At 33.9% G+C, this 19460-nt stretch overlaps 2 protein-coding genes across 6 annotated transcripts in view; one reads left to right on the forward strand and one right to left on the reverse strand.

Moving 5' to 3' along the window:
• Window positions 1-19460, reverse strand: part of Upf2 (UPF2 regulator of nonsense mediated mRNA decay) — a 116352-nt gene that overhangs the window by 36743 nt on the left and 60149 nt on the right. For all 5 annotated transcript variants that reach the window (XM_078023223.1, XM_005320276.4, XM_040276806.2 and 2 more), the window contains exons 10-12: window positions 11052-11165; window positions 8043-8159; window positions 1304-1489 (exon numbers count right to left, since the gene is read on the reverse strand). In XM_078023223.1, coding sequence (XP_077879349.1) covers window positions 1304-1489; window positions 8043-8159; window positions 11052-11165 — 417 coding nt within the window. The remainder of the gene's footprint in view (window positions 1-1303; window positions 1490-8042; window positions 8160-11051; window positions 11166-19460) is intronic.
• LOC101973883 (small ribosomal subunit protein eS27-like) lies at window positions 1994-2321 on the forward strand. The gene has a single exon (XM_021723099.3). The coding sequence runs from the start codon at window positions 2101-2103 to the stop codon at window positions 2257-2259; it is 159 nt and encodes a 52-aa protein (XP_021578774.2). The 5' UTR covers window positions 1994-2100; the 3' UTR covers window positions 2260-2321.

A 19460-nucleotide genomic window follows, 5' to 3' on the forward strand; every position in this document is an offset into this window, starting at 1 on the left:
TTATTATTAATGAAGATAATTATGAACTGTACTTCTATTCATATTCTTTCTTTTTGATACTATTATCAGATTGAAAACTATTCCTTTCATGTCTATATAATCTCTACAATCACCAAACATGTTTCTCATATCACCTTCACTGGAAATGTCAAAGTCCTCATGTAAGTACTCAATACTTTTTAAACTTTTAGCCAATTCTTGCTTTACCACGGAGCCATATCCCCATCATTTTTATTCTGAAACAGAGTCTTGCTAAGTTGCTTAGGGCCTTACTAAATTGCTGAGGCTGACTTTGAATTTGTGATCCTCCATCTCAGCCTCCCCAGCTGCTGGGATTACAAGTATGCACCACCACACAAGACTTAGCCAATTCTAAAATTGTTATAAACTACTGCATATGATTCTGGAAAATGGCTTCACTTTTCAGAGCTGCACTATTACTCCTTATTACCTTCTATCCAAAAAGGAAACATGGTTCTGAACTGTATTATATCACAGTTAACCAAGAAATGTTCAGCTCAACATCTTAAAAGTGAAGTTTCCACAAGGTGACTACAATAACTAAGCTAAAGCCAGTAGTTCTTAACCTTTTATGGAAATTATTCCTTACAGAGAATCTAAAGAAAGCTTATACACTCTTTCTCCAGAAAAATACAGATATTCAGACAATCAAAATTATGAAATTTCATAGTGATCATAGTCTTCTTAAAGATCATTGAAGGTTGAGAGCCCATGAACTAATGCACAATGTTAAAAGCAAATTTATTATAAAATACCAGAGTTAAAGGCTAAGGACATGGCTCGGAGGTAGAGCACTTGCCTAGCACACGTAAGATCCTAGATTTGATCCCTAGCACTGCAAAATCAATAAACAATCAAACAAAAGAAACAGCTTCAAATGTATATATGGCATCAAAACTAAATTTAGAAGTTACTGTTTTAATTAAAAATAAAAATGAAAAATAAATAAAAATTTACTGTATAAAAAGTGTAAAGCAAGAATTGGCTGTAAGCTTGAAAACAAAAAGTGTCACAAGTATTATGTATCACCATATGAAACAAATCTTCTTATGATGGCTTGTACAAAATCAATCACAATGGAACCTAGGATCTATCCCTACCACTCCTGGAATTTACATAAGTTTAGCACAATCACAAATCACAAGTTGACTATTAATAGGTAGCTAATTAGATTATGATTTACTTTCTCTAGAAGCCAGAGATGTAGCTCAGTGGTAGAGTACTCTCCTAGCATCTATGAGGCCCTGGGTTAGATTCCCAGCACTGGAGGGAAAAAAATTACCTTCTCAGTGGTAACCTTAGAGAGATCCTTGTACAAAAGTTTCCGGACATATTCCTGGAGAGGAGGTCGTTTCTTTTTCACAGTCTTTTCAGCTGGAGGTGGGTTACAATAGTAATATGCATTCTCCACCATTGTGACATATCTTGCATCAAGATGCATTGCTTGTTTCTTTCTCATCATTTGCTCCTAAAATAAAATTTTCAAATTAATCAAAACACTTTCATTCTGAGATTTCTTTATTTGTTCTATTCTCAGTGACAACATTTCAGGATAAAAAGTTAGAAAAGGGGGAAAAAAAACCAACAACAACAATCACCAGGATTTCTATGAATGTCAAAACACACTGTTACACTACTAATAATTTTAAAATAAATTAGTCTATGACCAGTTGGCATTAGGCCTTATCTAAGAAAACATTCAGAGAATGTTGCTACAAATATAATTTTGTAACTCTGCCAGACTGTTATAAACTCTAAGGAAACCAAGGCTGGAATGTAAGTGAATAAAATTAAGTGCTAGGGCTGGGGTTGTTGCTCAGTGGTGGAGCACTTGCCTAGCAAATTTGAGGCACTGGGTTGGATCCTCAGCACCACATAAAAATAAATAAATAAAATAAAGATACTGTGTCCATCTACAACTAAAAAATAACAAGTGTTAAAAATATAGATAAAGTCCGGCGGTGACGACCTTCCCACAAGAACAGGCCTCTCGCAAAAGATCTCCTTCATCCCTCTCTGGAAGAGGAGAAGCGGAAACACAAGAAGAAGTGCCTGGTGCAGAGCCCCAACTCCTATTTCATGGATGTGAAATGCCCAGGATGCTACAAAATCACCACAGTTTTTAGCCATGCACAAACAGTAGTTTTGTGTGTTGGCTGCTCCACTGTCCTCTGCCAGCCTATGGGAGGAAAAGCAAGGCTTACAGAAGGATGTTCCTTCAGGAGGAAGCAGCACTAAAAGCAGCCTGAATCAAGATGAGTGGGAAAACATCCCAATAAAAAAATTTTGGATATAAAAAATAGATAGATAGATAGACAGACAGACAGACAGACAGACAAAGGGGCAACTCTGCTCTGACAGTTCCATGCAAAACTAAAAATAAATCCCTCTCAGAGCTTGTGCCATCCAATGTTATAACAGATAAATCTGACATATCTCTACAGACAAGAAAACAAAAAGTCCCCAGGGTTTTATAATTTGTGTAGAGTTGCTCAGGATCAGCTCAGAGGAATGAATTAAAAACACACATCTATTCAATCACTATCCTCTTCAGAGTTGCCAACTTCCACACTTATTTTAGATAATTTTTTGGTTTGAGGATCTAATCTGAGCATTATGGGTTGTTTTACATTCACTCAGACCTTTACTCAATAGACAATCCAGAAAACATTTTATTTGACACTTACTATGCTTTGTGCTAGAAACTCAATAATGAACAAGACAGACATGATTCCTACCTTCAAGAACTTTAACGGTCTAGTGGAAGAAGACAGAATAAACAAGTCAACACATAAATTGACTATTCACCTTCACAATAATAATTGTAATTAGTGTTATGAAGGAAAATAGCAAGGTATAAAGATGGAGAATAAAAGGAAACCTACTTTAGCTAGGGGTGGGCTAGAGAAAGGCTCTTGGAGAAAGTAACACTTAGGCTAGAATTTGAAGGACGTCAAAAGGCTCATAAGTGGGGATATAGCTAGGGATATAGCTCAGTTGGTAGATAAATGCCTCGCATGAACAATGCCCTGTGTTCAAACCCCAGCACCACAAACGGGGAGGTGGGGGGAGAAAGCCTCATAAACCACAGGAAGAGTATATACAGCAGAGAATAGCAAGAAGAAAGTCTTCGAGAAGAAAAAGAGCAAGACAGGGCATAGGAATTCAAACAAGGCCAGTGTGGTTCCAATGTGTAGCGGCATGACTGAAGAAGCAGGGAGGGGCTGGGCAATACAGAATGCTTTTCTGGTTTCTGGGTTTGAAGCAGAAGAGAAACCACTGACAGGCTGCAAGTAGCTGTTGTGGACTGGGATGCTTGCAAGTTTTAAGTTTTGAAAAGACAGCTGTGTATGTAAGCTCAAGGAAGGTAAGGGCTCTGTCATTTTTATTGTTGTATACCTTGCATGTAAAATAGTGCCTGGTAGGCATGCAATTAATATTTAACAATACATGAATCAATGAATGAACTATCAAAAACATAACCTCTCCATATCCTACTTATCCAATGTGAAGCCATCACTGAAACAAATTTTTGCTATTTATTAAATTCAACCATGGGTATACCAAGTTTCGTAACTGTCTCTCTTGCTCCCTAGTATGTGTTAATTGTAGCTAAGCTCCAATACTAGTATCTCTATATCATAATTTGTAGGCTAAATCTTTCAAATTGTCTTGTTTGGAAACAGAAAACAATTCTGTGTTTAATAGGGATGTAGATAATTAACCATGCCCTGTATATTCTTTGGACAAAATATAATGCGCCATTTAACTTATCATTTATACATGTGATACAATGTTAAATCTAGATTAGTTTCAATCTGTTAAACTGATTTAAAACCATTTTCTCCAATATACGTATACACACCAGACCAATTTTACCATTAGGCAAAAGGTTATAAGTATGTGTTCTCAAATAAATATGAATACATTTTAGATTATCCTATAAGACTTCAAACCAAACACTTCCATCTGTTCCCTCTCCTATGTTCTTTTATCTCAATGACTGGTACTATCACTCACTCAAATGCCTATGGCAGAATCATGGATCTTATCATGGGGCACTTTCTTTTTCCTCACCCCAAGTTTTATCAGTTCTACTTCCAAAAGCTTTTCATTAGCTAATTATCATTCCCTATCCCTACAATGTTCCTCTGTATGCTGTTTTCTTCATAGGTTTTTTTTTAAAAAGATATTTTTTTAAAAAGACACAATACCTTTGTTTTATTTATTTATTTTTATGTGGTGCTGAGGATCGAACCCAGGGCCTCACAGGCTCTAGGTGAACGCTCTACTGCTGAGCCACAACCCCAGCCCCTCTCCATAGATTTTTACAACAGTCTTTTGACTGTTCTCCCTACCTCAGGACTTGGTATAATTCAGTCATCTCCTCCACGCTAATCTAACTAAAAATCTAAATCTGACCATATCCATCCATTTACTTAAAATCCTTCAATAGCTATTTGATGAAATTAAGAAAAATATTCAGGAGCTGGGTTGTTGCTCAATGGTAGAGCATTCACCTAGTGCATGTGAGGCCCTGGTTTGATTCTCAGCACCACATAAAAATAAATAAAATAAAGGTATTGTGTCCAACTACAACTAAAAAAATAAATATTTAAAGGAAAGGGGGCTGGGGATGTGGCTCAAGCGGTAGCGTGCTCGCCTGGCATGCGTGCGGCCCAGGTTCGATCCTCAGCACCACATACCAACAAAGATGTTGTGTCTGCCGAAAACTTAAAAAAAAAAAAAAAAAAAAAAGGAAAAAAAATTCAAGCTTCTTAGCATAGCACTCAGGGCTCCTTATAATCTAGTTTTACCTACCTCATCAACCTTAAAATGTAACTATCTATTCAAAAGATTTCTCTGTCAAAACACAAATCAAAACTAAGATTTCATCTCACTTCAGTCAGACTGGCAATTATCAAGAATACAAGGAACAATAAATGTTGCCTAAGATGTAGGGGAAAAGGTACACTTGTACACTGCTGGTAGGACTGCAAATTGGTGCAACCATTTTGGAAAGCACTGGGAATGGAACCACCATTTCACCCAGTTATCCCACTCCTCAGTTTATACCCAAAGGACTTAAAATCAGTATACTAAAGTGATGCAGCCACATCAATGTTTATAGTAGTCAATTTACAATAGCTAAATTATGGAACCAGCCTAGATGCCCTTCAACAGGTGAATGGATAAAGAAAATTACTGCATTTGCAGGTAAATGGATAGAGCTGGAGAATATCATGCTAAGTGAAATAAGCCAATCCCAAAAAACCAAAGGTAGAATGTTTTTTCTGATACATGGATGCTAATTTACAATAAGGTGGGAGGGAGGGATTAGGGAAGAATAGAGGTACTTTGGATTTGGCAAATGGGAATGAAGGGAGGAGAGGGCATGTGGGTATTACCCTATATACATATATGATTACATGACCAGTGTGATTCTACACCATGTATAAATAGAAGAATGAGAAGTTATACTCCATGTATAAGTATGATGTATTAAAATGCATTATATTATCATGTACAACTAATTAGAAAAAAATTTTTAAAAAGGTTTCTCTCTCTGTAAGACTTAACTTAGGTCTCTAAAATAGTAGTTCATTCAGGAAAACTTTCTTGATATTGCAAGACTAGATTAGATGTCTTTGTTAAACTATACACACAATATCCTAAATTTATTCATATTATTACATTATACTTATAGTGATGCATTTTAATCATCTATTTTCTTTTCTGTCTGCTTTACTAGCCTGTAAATCACCCAGAGGCAGACTATCTCTTTCAACCAAGGGTCTGGCATAGAGCTGTGGGTTTTTTTTAAAAAACGTTTACTTTTTAATTGTAGGTGGACACAATACCTTTATTTTATTTTTATGTGGTGCTGAAGATTGAACCCAGTGCCTCATGCATGCTAGGTGAGTGCTCTATCTGAGCTACAACCCCATCCCCTGGCATAGTTTTAACTCAAAAAATGAAGCTTGTAGAGAAGATCTTTCCTGCTGGTCTAAGTATCCCTCCAATATCTACTGTAAACTTCTAATATAAGCACTTATGATGCCACACTGGAAATATGTGTTTAGTTCTTACTCACTAGATGTGGAACATTTTGAGGATGATGATTATATTTCATGTCTTTATATGACCCCTCCTACCCAACTATAAAATCCTTGGAGAACTGATTAGTTCTCAAAACTGTTAAACAAGGGCTAGCATTGTAGCTCAGTGGTAGAGCACTTGCCTAGCACGTGTGAGGCACTGGGTTTGATTCTCAGCATTACATAAAAAAATAAAATAAAATAAAGTATTGTGTCCATCTATAACTAAAAATATTTTTTTAAAAAACTGTTAAATGATAAACAAACAAAGTCTGTAACCAGAAATCAAGAGAATCAATACCAAAAGCTAGTTGCTTTTGCTAGAAGGGTAGGAAAAAGTGCACTGGTCAGGTAGGAAAGAATTCAGATTTCAGAAATATTATGTTCATCTATACCATAATAATTCATAAATATTTTCCTTAGGAAAAATAAATATCAAGGATTCAGTTATAAATAAAATATAGGCATTAAAAGTAAGTTAAGGGGCTATGGTTGTAGCTCAGTGGTAGAACACTTGCCTAGAACATAAGAGTCACTGGGTTCAATCCTCAGCACCACATAAAAATAAATAAGTAAAATAAAGGTATAAGGGCTGGGGTTGTGGCTCAGTGGTAGTGCTCATCAGCATGCATGAGGCACTGGGTTCGATCAATCCTCAGCACCACATAAAAATAAAGATATTGTGTCCACCTTAAAAAAAAATACTAAAAAAATGTAATAACATTAAAAACATTAAAAAAAAAAAAAAAGTAAGTTAACCTGACCGGTATAATTACCAAAGAGGAAAGAGAGGGGTTTTTTTTTTTTCCATAAGGAATTACAATAAAATTTGAATTTATGATTGATGTGATGTAAGCCTTGAGAGAATTTGGAAATCAATTCCATTTGATGGCAATCACATTAATATTTATGAAAACATTTTACAGAAATTCATGTTTCATTTTAAATACCATCAGCATAGAGTATTCATGGTCATAAATAGAGTCTAAAAAATCTGACATGTACAAAATGATAAAATCAAGACTACTGCAATGCAACACACCAATAGAATAACAGTCTATGCCCAGGGACTCCTACCAGAACTCTCTTTAGTACCACTATCCCTCTTACCATATTTCTTGTCTCTTTTCAAAGGCTGAAAGCAAATGCTTAGACATTATCAATAAACATAATAACATGAATGCTCAATAAACTTGAAATGGCCATTTTTTTTTTGAGAGAAAGAGAGAAGAGAAGAGAAGAGAAGAGAAGAGAAGAGAAGAGAAGAGAAGAGAAGAGAAGAGACGAGACGAGACGAGACGAGACGAGACGAGACGAGACGAGACGAGACAGGGAGAGAGAGAAAGAATTTTTTTAATATTTATTTTTCAGTTTTCGGTGGACACCTTTATTTTATTTTATGTGGTGCTGAGGATCGAACCCAGTACCCCACGCATGCCAGGCAAGAGCATTACTGCTTGAGCCACATCCCAGCCCTGAAATGGCGATTTCAACATCTAATTAGCTTCAGAAATAACTTCTCTCCCTAAATTTTCAAGTTTATATTTTGATTTTTTAATGTTAAAATTTAATTTTACATTTTTTAGCTTATACTTTTATCTGTTAAATGACACATTAATAACAGCTTGTAGCAAAAACAAAGATGAGTCTAACCTAAAAGTATGAGAGTATGTATTTGTATAATTTGTTTAGTTTTATGGATTCAACTTAATTCCCTTTATAATACTGTGAATTTACTAGTAACCAAATGAGAAAGATTCCTACAGCTCTCCAGGATGGCAGTTTATTGTTTGAAATGTTCTAGTTTCGGTAGAAATGTTTGTATTCTCATGGCAGGGGAAGATGAACAGTAATGAGCAATATTTTTAGTCACTGAAGTAAATCAAGAACCTCAAGTTCTTACCAGGATTCCCAAGCCCTTACCAAAAGTACACTGGTCCTCAGGTGCGACTCTGGAGATCTGAAAAGAAACCGTCCACATGTTTCCAGCAGGGTACATGCCATTTCAATATGGTGATGAGAAAAGTCTGATAGAAGCATCTGGAATTATAAAAATGATGAAAAACTACAAAGACAACATTTGAGTCCTAGCAGAGAAAGAAAACAGTATACACATCTAATATGTGTATCATCTTATAAAATGTCAAGGTAAAAAACAAAATCAAATGTTCTTTTAGTACGTTTCATTGCTGGGCATCTTTGTGTTCTCTCATAAAATTTTACTGAGAAACTTCAATATATTTAATGTATTTCCTTTCATAGATATATGGGAACTATGTCAAAGTCCTATCTATATTCTACATTTATTATTAATGCATTTAAGTACATGCCACATACAAAGATAACGTTTTCTCAATGACTTTTTTGATCTATATAACATTTATTTTGAAAAATTCTTACCCCAGAATACTTGTATTATATAAAATTTATAACCACATTCTCATATCCTTTTAATTTTTATCCTCTCAATCTTTTTCTGTGCATAATTTTTAAAACAAAAAACACTTTAGACATCTTGACTCATTTAATAACTTGGATTTTTATTGGCTCAATGTAAGTATTTTTTCATGTCCTTTTTTATCCTGCAATGGCACAATTTATAAGGCATACAGAATGACATAATATGAATAGGTTAAAAATTTATTTGATGGGCTGGGATTGTGGCTCAGCAGTAGAGTGCTCGCCTAGCACGTGAAAGGCCCTGCGTTCGATCCTCAGCACCACATAAAAATAAAGATATTGTGTCCAACTACAACTAAAAAATAAATATTAAAAAAATTTATTTGACATCCAAATTATCTCCAATTTTTGTTATTACAGAAATTGTATGATAGACGACCTGCACGTAAATCTGTGCTCGTATTGTTGATCATTTCCTTAAAATTAATTTTTAAGAGATGGAATTTTTGTTTCAAGAAATATATATATATCTTTCCTGCTAGGAGCCACAGCAAAAGTATTACGATACATGGCACCTTTGGTTTAGGTGACTGCCAGCTAGCCATTGAGATGGTATGATTATGTTAAGATTTACATTCATATGGAAATTGGACTCCTGCTGTTCACCTCACCTGCTACGGGACTCATGTTCCCATTGGTTCCCATTGGTTGGGGAAGGATAGTAGGAGGAAATTTCCGGGGGAGGTCCGGGGGAGGTCCGCCCCCCCCCCCTTCCAGTAGACAGACACACACACACACACACACACACACACACGCGCGCGCGCACGCACGCACGTGTGTGCACCAGTTTGCTAGCCGGGCGCACACGGGGCACTGGCGGCCTTTTTAAAATAAAACTTTGTTCCTGCTTGAGCGGCTTGTGATTCTGTGCCCAGCCGGGTTGCGGCACTTTCCTACATATTTTAAGAATACAAAGAAATATACTAATACATTTAAAATGTTTATATAGCATGACTCCTTTCAATTACTGTTAAGAAAATTCCTACAATCTCTTATAATGCTGTCTTGAGTTTCTCTGAATTTACTTTGCTATGTACCAATGTCTTGAGATATTCCATGAAAGTTTAGGAAACTTAATTCCTTGAATATTCATAATGACTTTTGGAGTTTTTTTGTCTTGTTTCACTTTTGGTAACAGGGCTGAACTCAGAGGCACTCAACTGCTGAGTAACATCCCAAATCCTTTTTTGTATTTTATTTAGAGACAGGGTCTCCATGAGTTGCTTAGGGCCTCACTAAATTGCTGAGGCTGGGTTTGAATTTAAGATTCTCCTGCCTCAGCCTCCAGAGCTGCTGGGATTACACGCATGCGCCACCATGCTCAACAACTGGTATTTTAAAAATTCTAAGATACCATGCAGTAAAGACACTTGTTTAATTTTGCTTAACTCAGGGTATTTTAAATGTATTTGAATTTATAAGATACATTTTGTATCATATACCTATTAAAAACCCAAGGAAATCAAGTTGTCAGAAGATATGTTATAGAGAAAACCAATGTTAGTAAAAGTGACCAATTTCAGGTACAGAAGAACTATTTCATTTTTCTTCATCAGCTTTAGAACATACAGTTAGTTACTGTTAGTTGACTTTGATTTAATTTCATTGTGGACAAAACCCTTAATCTCAAAAATTTCAATCCTCTCAAATCTTTTCAGACTTTATGGTTGATTTTGGTAAATGATCCATGTATATTTGAGATTATAAATTCTGTTGTTGAGTATGGTGTCAATTAGATGAAGGTTGGTAAATATATTACCAAATTCTGTGTAGTACAAACTTAGGGATTTTTTCTGCCTGTTCTATAAGCTGAGAGGTGTTTTCAAACCTCTCATTTTAATTGTAGGTTTGTTTATTTCTCTATTACTTTGAAGCTATGTTACTGGATGCAAATTGACTGATTCAAGTAACATTTTCCCATTAAAATGACTTCCTTATCTTTGTGAACTACCCTTTGTTTCTAATAATGTTTTTCAATTTAAAAATCTACTTTGAAAAATACTTATTATTAGTGTAATATATTTCCCCATTTTTTTATTGGAAACTTTCTTGTGTTTACACTTAACAGTATCTGTCTCATACATAGCACATAGTAGTTTTAATCAAGTCTTATGTTCTTATGGCTTTTTATGGATGTTATTTTATCCCTCTATGTTTCACGCAGTTACTAACAGAGCTACATTTATATCTACTATGTTACTATTTGTTTTCTGTTTTGCTCATCTGTTTAACATTCCTTTTTAATTATTTTTTCTTCTACTTCTTTTGTTATTTTTATTTTTTTGGTGGTACTGGGAATCGAACCCAGGGCCTTGAGCATGCTAGGCAAGCACTCTACTATTGAGAAGTATTTTTCCAGTCCTTTTCTTGTTTTCTTTTGTATTAATCAAATATTTAATTATTTCAATTTATTCACTACTTACAACTAAAACTTTAAATTTTTCTATTAAAAACAAACAATTCAGCACTTACCTTTAAACAATGCAGAGTATCATTTTTTGTGAACATCTTAAATTTTGTTAGTTCTCCAATAAATCGAACAGTTTTGTTCTTTGTTTCAATATTAATCTGGTCCTTTTTTCGTACCTACAAATTAAGAGAAAAAAGTACTTAATCTACATTTTCAATCTCTGATAGTTGTTATTTTAATGACTGAATTTATTTCCAATATTTAAAATAAATAAAGCATAATTTCTTGCTATATTCAAATTATTATAACTTTATTTTGGAAAACTTTGCTCTGTGTAATGCAAAGAAATCCCAGGAAGTGTGCTGCAAAACATTTCATGGTCAAATAATATGGGGAAAATGCATTTTTTTCAGGCTTAAAAAGGCCCTTAAAGAAACCTGTTTAACTTAATTTAAATCAATGTTACTCAAATATATTTGACAAAACAAACTCTCCTTTTTAAATGTTAACCACTATTAGTTAATACTCAATTAAATTAATGTCATAAGGAACACACTTTATGAAAATGCTGCTTTAAAAATATAAATGCCAAAGGTTCACTTAAGGAAATACACTATTAGGGCTTACTGGAAATATACTGTATTTTAAATTATTAATTCACTACAGTAAAACGTGATGTAATCTCAGTTGTTTTTTAATTACCAGTCATCGTTGTATGTCCAAGTTCAAATCCTTTGTAAATTTCAGTTCTCTATTTATGGTACGTTTCAAGAACTACATAATGTAATAAACCCCCATTAAATCAGCAGAATAGGAATGGACACATTAAGATAAATGCAATTAGATTTAACCTCAGACTTATATTTTTATCAGAAAAATCAAACCTAGACTCATTATTGGAATACATTATTGGAATGACAATAACCATAATGTGGTAGCATATTAATCTTTAAATAGTTTAATAATCTTTCCAGAACATTCAATTTTCCCCATGTAAGAACATTCTGAGAAAGGAATAACAATTATCATTCTGAGTAGTTAAAAATAAAAAACTACAAAGCTGTCAAATGACCAAAAATGAACACTGAGATCCAAATATTCCAATTGTCAGTCAACTGATAATTCTACTGCACTACCCCATCTGAAAGAACATCTAATCTCACCAGCAGCAGTGCACTTAATAATAGTCATTTAGGTAAAAACTAAACTTTTAATACCTAGATAGCTAATGCTTTGATAGAATTTGACATCTTCACTTTTAAGGACCTACTTTCAATACAAAATCATGTTTACTAAAAACTCAGAGCAAACTAGAAGCTTATCCTAACTGAATTTAAAACATCAATGAAACTATAAATTAAGCAAAATCAAATAAAATCACAAAAATTCAACTTTAATCCAAAACTGTATTTTAGTCACATCATTTATACAAACAAAATAGCTTGAGACTAGAGACAAATAGAAAATACAACTGACAAGATTCTCAATTTTAACATTAAACACAGTAATACTGAATAAACAATCGTTTTCAGCCTCGTAATTTATGAGAGTACAGGCTTCATAAAAACTCTTTCATAAATAAATGTTTAACAAGCATGACACATGAAAAACTTGTATTAATTTACCTTAGTGAACTCTTGAGAGTAGACTGAATATGAACACTAGACCAGTTTTATTTGGCTTATATTCCAGCTATATCATTTATGAGCTGGTACCTAAAATCTGTGCCTTACTTTCCTATTTTGTAAAATGGTGCTAATAAGGGTTGTTGTTAGTTTTAAGCAAAAGTTAATACATGTTATGCACAGGAAACAGTACTTGGAACAAGAAAGATATCAATAAATGTTATTAATTTTATCTGTGTTTGTATATTCATATATCTAATACAAAAGGCACTAAATGTTTGTGGATTAAACAAATAGATAAAAATACTTAACTATATATGTATTGTAGCAAAGTGAAAGAGCAAAAGATCTTTAGTCACAATATAAGCACTCTTGTGGTCATCTGGGGGAATATTATGATCTTGGGCAAGTCACATAAATTACCTGAACTTTTAAAAATACTTAACTATATATGTATTGTAGCAAAGTGAAAGAGCAAAAGATCTTTAGTCACAATATAAGCACTCTTGTGGTCATCTGGGGGAATATTATGATCTTGGGCAAGTCACATAAATTACCTGAACTTTCCTGTTCAGTTGGCAAAATAAGAATAAATATTAGGATATGATAATAATGATAGTGACTACAGTCCATCTGATATGAAGCAATTATTATAGAGAGCAAAAGAAAGTTATACCTTTAAAATGATTTTTTTTTTCTTTTGCAGTACTGGGGACTGAACCCTGGGGGTGTTCTACCACTAAGCTACATTCCCAGCCCTTTTCATTTTTTAGGACAGGGTCTCATTAAGTTGCCAAACTGGCCTCAAATTTGTCTCTTCCTACCTCAGCCTCCCAAGTAGCCAGGATTACAGGCATGTGCCACTGTACCAGGCTAAAATTATGTTTAAGGAGTGTTTTAAATGACAAAGCAAAGTGCTTCTAAGTGAGAAATAAGAACAGAAAATTGTACATACAGTATAATTCATCCATGAAAAACTATAGAGAAAAAAAAAGGCAAAGAAAACACCAAAATGTTAACAGGGTTTGCTGATCAATGGTAAAGTGTTTTCCCCCCATCTTGTTTTCTACTTTACATATTTTCAAAATTACACAGAGTGTGCATCTCTTTTATAATCAAGAGAACACAGGGGGAAGCATAAGAAAGCATTTTAAAAACTCCATTCTGAAGCTCTATCGTTAGGGTAAGAACTGATTTTTTTTTTTTCAAATCTCCTTGGAAGATTCTGGATGTGCAGCCTCTTTTAACAACTGCAATGAAATATCAGACAACTTTATTGAGCATTATAGTTTTCGAAATTTGTATCATACTGTATTATCAAACGTATTTACATTAACTCTTCTTAAATATTACAAAATATTATAAAAGGACAAGCTACCTAAAAAAATGGCAAAAATCATAGAATTTTAAAAATACATTTAAAATTTTTAATTGACATAATGGTAATTCTACATATTTATGGATATCATGTGATACTTCAATACATGTATATAATGTGTAATGTCTACTAGGATTCTTTATTGGAGGGTAAGGACTAAACCCATTATATATGAAGTACACTAAGCTACACTCCCATTTCCTATTAGCTGTTTTGAAATCTAATTAATTGATTTAGTATATATTGACTAGGTAACCTACTGTGCTACAGAATATTGAAAGTTATTCTTCCTCACCAATTGCTCCCTTGTACCTAATTAAACATCCTCTCTCCATCTATACCCCATACCCAACAACCCTTCCCAGGCTCTGGTAACCACTATTCTATTCTCTAATTCTACGATGTTAACATTTGAGCTTCTACAAAATTATAGAAGTTTTAAATGAAGTATTATAAACTAATTATCTCATTTTCTCTCTTTTTTCTTTGCATTTATTAGGGATCGAACCCAGCGATACACACATGCTAGGCAAAGGCTATATCTCTGAACTACACCTCCAGCTCCACTCTTTCAGTTTCAAATGAGAAGATTGAAAGCCTTTCAAATGGCTGTAACTTATAAAACAAAGCTAACTTAGTCTAATTCCTCATTCAGTATTGGTCACTCTCATTTTTTGAAGTCTTACAATCAAATATATCAAAATGCTTCTGCAAAACTAAATGAGAGCCGGGCATGGTGGCACATGCCTTTAATCCCACCCAGCAGCTTGGGAGGTTGAGACAGGAGGATCACAAGTTCAAAGCCAGTCTCAGCAAAAGAGAGGCGCTAAACAACTCAGTGAGACCCTGTCTCTAAAATCATAGAATTTTAAAATAAGGCTGGGAATGTGGCTCAGCAGTTGAGTGCTCTTGAATTCAATTCCTAATACCCCTCCTCGCCCTGTCTCCAAAAAACACTAAATGTGAATTAACAATGTAAGTTTTTCTATGCTGTTACCTCAATAATAGCTCTTGTAAGATTTTACTTAACTAATCAATCATGCATAGCAAAGTGCTGTTTGCAACTCATTTGTTAAAAATAGATGAAATGTAAAGAACTGAATAAATCGCAAAGTGCTGTTTGCAACATATTTGTTAAAAATAGATGAAATGTAAAGAACTGAATAAATCTATGGGCATTAATAAAAACTTTCGATATGTTAACTCATAAACAATAAGACTTTCCTATGTCTACCATTTATTAATTCCCTACAGGAAGAACCCAGTGGCCTCTCAAAGTGCCAGATAGATACTCAACCAAAGAGATACTTCCTTTCCTCCATAATTTGATCATTGTTTTATGTTAAATGTATTCAATCATTCAATAAACTTTTCTGAAAACTGTTAAAAAATATGTAATGAGGGTCAGGGGTTGTGGCTCAGAGGTAGAGCACTTGCCTAGCATGTGTCAGCCACTGGGTTCAATCCTCAGCACCATATAAAATAAAAAATAAAGACATTTAAAGTATATATATAATGAGTACTGAGTCTCTAAGTAAATTTACCTAGCTTTAAAATTAATTTTCTTTTTTTATTCTGTGGACCAGTGATCTGAAAAGTAGAATGCACAATATTCTTGATCTACAAGGAATATGTATGTGTATGAAGGGGGTTGGAACTTCTATTTATGTACTTTTAACTTTGTATCTTTCTATTTATTTTTTTATAAATATTCTTTTAGTTGTCAATGTACCTTCATTTTTTTATATGTATGTAGTGCTGAGAATCGAACCCAGTGCTTCACACATTCTAGGCAAGCACTCTACCAGTAAGCCACAATCCCAACCCTCTATTTACTTTTACATATTCTACGATGTACATAAAGTATTTGGTACAATTGCAAATGTGTGGTATAATTTTAAAATAAATATCATTATTTTGCGAATATGTGGCCAATTTACTTTAACTAATAAAAAGGTTTCATTGAAAAAGTTGAGACCACTAATTAAAAAACACGATTGAGGGTGATTTGATTATACATAAAAGTTGTCTCTTCCATCATTAAAGAAGTAGACTATATTGAAAATTCGAAGAACAGGAAAAACTAGAAGTCAAAAATATTCCTCATCATTCCATTATCCAAAGATAGTCACTGTTAACATATCATATGTAATTCATTTCTATTCTCTACTAAGTATTTTAACACACCTATAAATTCATTATATAAGATTTTTTATCTTGCTTTAAAAAAAAGAATTTTACTTATAATATGAAAAAACATTTGTGTAAAAATAAACTGGCTTTATATCTTAACAGCACTGTGTTTATCTGACCACATTTTTAATTACTGTTGGGCTTTTAGATGATCAGTTTTTCCCCAATACAATTTTTGATACAAATAAAGCTTATTTGGTATACAGAATTATTTATTTAGGACAGCTTTGAGATATCAAATGTATGAATGCCTCCAAGGATCTTGAAAAATACTGCCAAAATGCCACTTCAAATTCTACCTAAATGAAATATACAAGAATGTTGGCTTCTTATTTCTGTTACCTTGACTAATCTGCCAAATTAGCAAACTCATGTTCTAACCAGAATTTCTTTAACTACCAAAGACATTTCATATAGTTTGGTTAACCACCTTCACTTATCAGCTGAGGTTTTTACACAGAGGGAAGCATGAGACTAAGGCAGTATTTTGGACCTAGATAAAAGAGACAGGGAAACCTGGTTAAAAGGCTATTAGTGTAACTCAAGCTATGGATAATGAAACACTTCAGCAGCAGATATGAAAAGAATATGCTAAGTTTGAGATGTTTTATTATGAAGAAGCAGGTAAGGGAATTTGATGAATACTGACTCCTAAAAGTCAGAGGGCTCTTAGCAGTTGGATAAAATAGATTGTATGTTTATAGGGAGAATATAGAAGTGCATTCAAGGAAGTAAAAGATAAAGACATCTTTAAGATGGACATATTTAGCTAGAAGTACCAAGAGAGAGGTTTTGCTAAAAGATACACATTTGGGGATTTGGGTTTGTTGGAAAACAGATGTTAATTGAAGCCCAAGTAAAATGTGTTCCATCAAAACTGAGAGTTAAGGAAGAAAGGCAAGAAAATCTCAATTTATAAGCTCAGCTAGAAAAACCGTGAAGGAGACTGAGACAGTAATAAGTAATAATAAAAGTAATAGTAATAAGAAAGAACCAAGAAAGAGTAGTAGAAAAGGGACAATTATTATGATAATGATATTTGTGTTCATATAAAGAATTCTGTATATGTATTACCTCATTCAACTTTAAGAACAATTGTTTAAAAGCATATATTTATTATCCCCATTTACTAGACAAGGTAACAGGTTTAGAACTTGAGTAAACCGACCAAAGTTATAATGCTAGCATGCGGTAGAGCCAGAATGATGATTTCCTTAAAAAGCAGGTGAGTCCAGCATTTTAGAATCTGTAGGGACATCAACTAACAAGTCTTAGGAAAATGTTGGTGGTCTCTGTCAGAGTGCTGTTATGATAGTGAATCAAAGGGCAACTTTACGAGAAATAGAGAAAAGTATATCCTAAAACATCCAAGTAAGAAGGAAAAGAAAGAGGATGGCTGCAGTATACATGTGTAGAAGTTTGAGAGAAGTTTTTTTTCTTGGTAGTACTGGGAATCGAACTCAAGGGTACCCTACCCATTGAGCTATATCCCCAACCCTTTTTATTTTATTGTTTTTTTATTTTGATATAGTTTAAGTTGCCAAGACTGGCCTCCAATTTGTGATCCTCCTGCTTCAACATCCCTAGTAACTAGGATATGGGTATGTGCCACTGTACCTCCTGAGAGATTTCTTTGGCAGTTGTTATTTTGCTTTTGTTTGAGAATGGAGACTGTTGAACATATTTATGGCCTATTTTTTTCATTTGTCCTTTTTAGATATACATGATAACAGAGTGTATTGACATATTATGCATATATTTATGGCCTATTAGAAACCAACAGATTCTAATGGAGAAAGAGGTGATCAATTACCTTAAAAGTGCCTTTTCTTCTCTCCTCTGAGAGCAATGATTTCTAAAGTGTGTTCCTAAAACTCTCATATTATTACTATTGTAATGAAGCATTGCAAGAGTAGCAATAAAAATGCCAATTCCCCCAACTCCCACTCCAATTTTCAGTGTGCAAAGGGAGTATATGTGGATAGAATTTTCTTAATTGATTTACCAAATGCAGTAACTATGCTTAGTCCAGCAATTTGTCCTTTGTTTAATTTGAGGTTTGACTTAAAGGTATATTCATACAACTCACATAACATACTCATACTGCCAACTAGCAAAACATTTCCCTGTCTGTACAATGGGACTAACAAGAATAATAAGACTTCTGATGAATCTGTTCCTGAACTAGCAGCATTTATCAAAGTGTGTTCTTTACAGGAGTACATACTCACATCCTTCTGGGAGAGTCGCAGAGCATATTGTCTTATTAAAGTTTTGAGAATTCTTACAATAGTATAACACAAAACCATTTAACTTATTGTGTTCAGTTTTTCCAAACTTCTCTAAACACATAAACCTTACCTTGCTTAATACTAGTTATGAAAATCTGAAATATTTTGGCAAAAACTGATCCAGAAAAATCTTAACCACAAAGCTCATACTAACAAATTAACTTTTGCAGCAAGAAGGATTTACAGATCACTCTGCCCCTCATGAGACTTTCTCCTTCCTCTGAACTCAAAGCACTTACTCTCCCATAATTTGTTTGCTAATTAAGCATACAATCCTTATATCTATTATATTTAATAAGAGTGACATTTTTATTTCCCTCTTGCTTCTGTGAATATTTATGCCTTGTTTCCCCAACTGTATCATGAGGTTCCTGATCTCAGGAATTATCTACTCTTCCTTGAATGTCAGCAACACTACTGATTTGTGCATAACGAGTCTAATAAAGTGAGTACTGAGCACAGCAAATACTTTGTTTTTATTTGCAACTTAAGTATAAAGCTAAATTTTGTAAACACAATTTTTCCATCAGCTAATGCAAACACTTAAAATTTCATCTTTCCAAAGTCTATCAATGCCAACTTTCAGTCACCTCTAGCAGTACCCCATCAAGTCTATATTTTAAATTCTATCACTTCCACAAGATAGCTGGGTAATGAGGGCTTGGGAGAACCACTAACATGTAGTCTCTTCAGACTTCTGGGAAGGAAAGGAAGGGAAGTCATCTGCTGTCTGGTAATAGGCCCCTGACATCTGCCAGGAGGCTCTTTAAAGAACTCACCACTAGCCACACTAAAGATTCTTAAGGCAAGAATCAATAAAACACGAGTGACAGCAGCATTTAAGATCACAGAATTTGTGGTACATTTTATACTTCACATCCCAACACCTAAAGAGACACCCTAGGGAGCACCATGCCCCAACTCTTCAGTCAATCCCATTTCTTCTGGGACTACCTATGAGGCCTCTGTTTTGAATTTAGACAA

The sequence above is a fragment of the Ictidomys tridecemlineatus genome, chromosome 10, assembly GCF_052094955.1.
Source record: "Ictidomys tridecemlineatus isolate mIctTri1 chromosome 10, mIctTri1.hap1, whole genome shotgun sequence".
Classification (NCBI taxonomy): Eukaryota; Metazoa; Chordata; class Mammalia; order Rodentia; family Sciuridae; genus Ictidomys; species Ictidomys tridecemlineatus.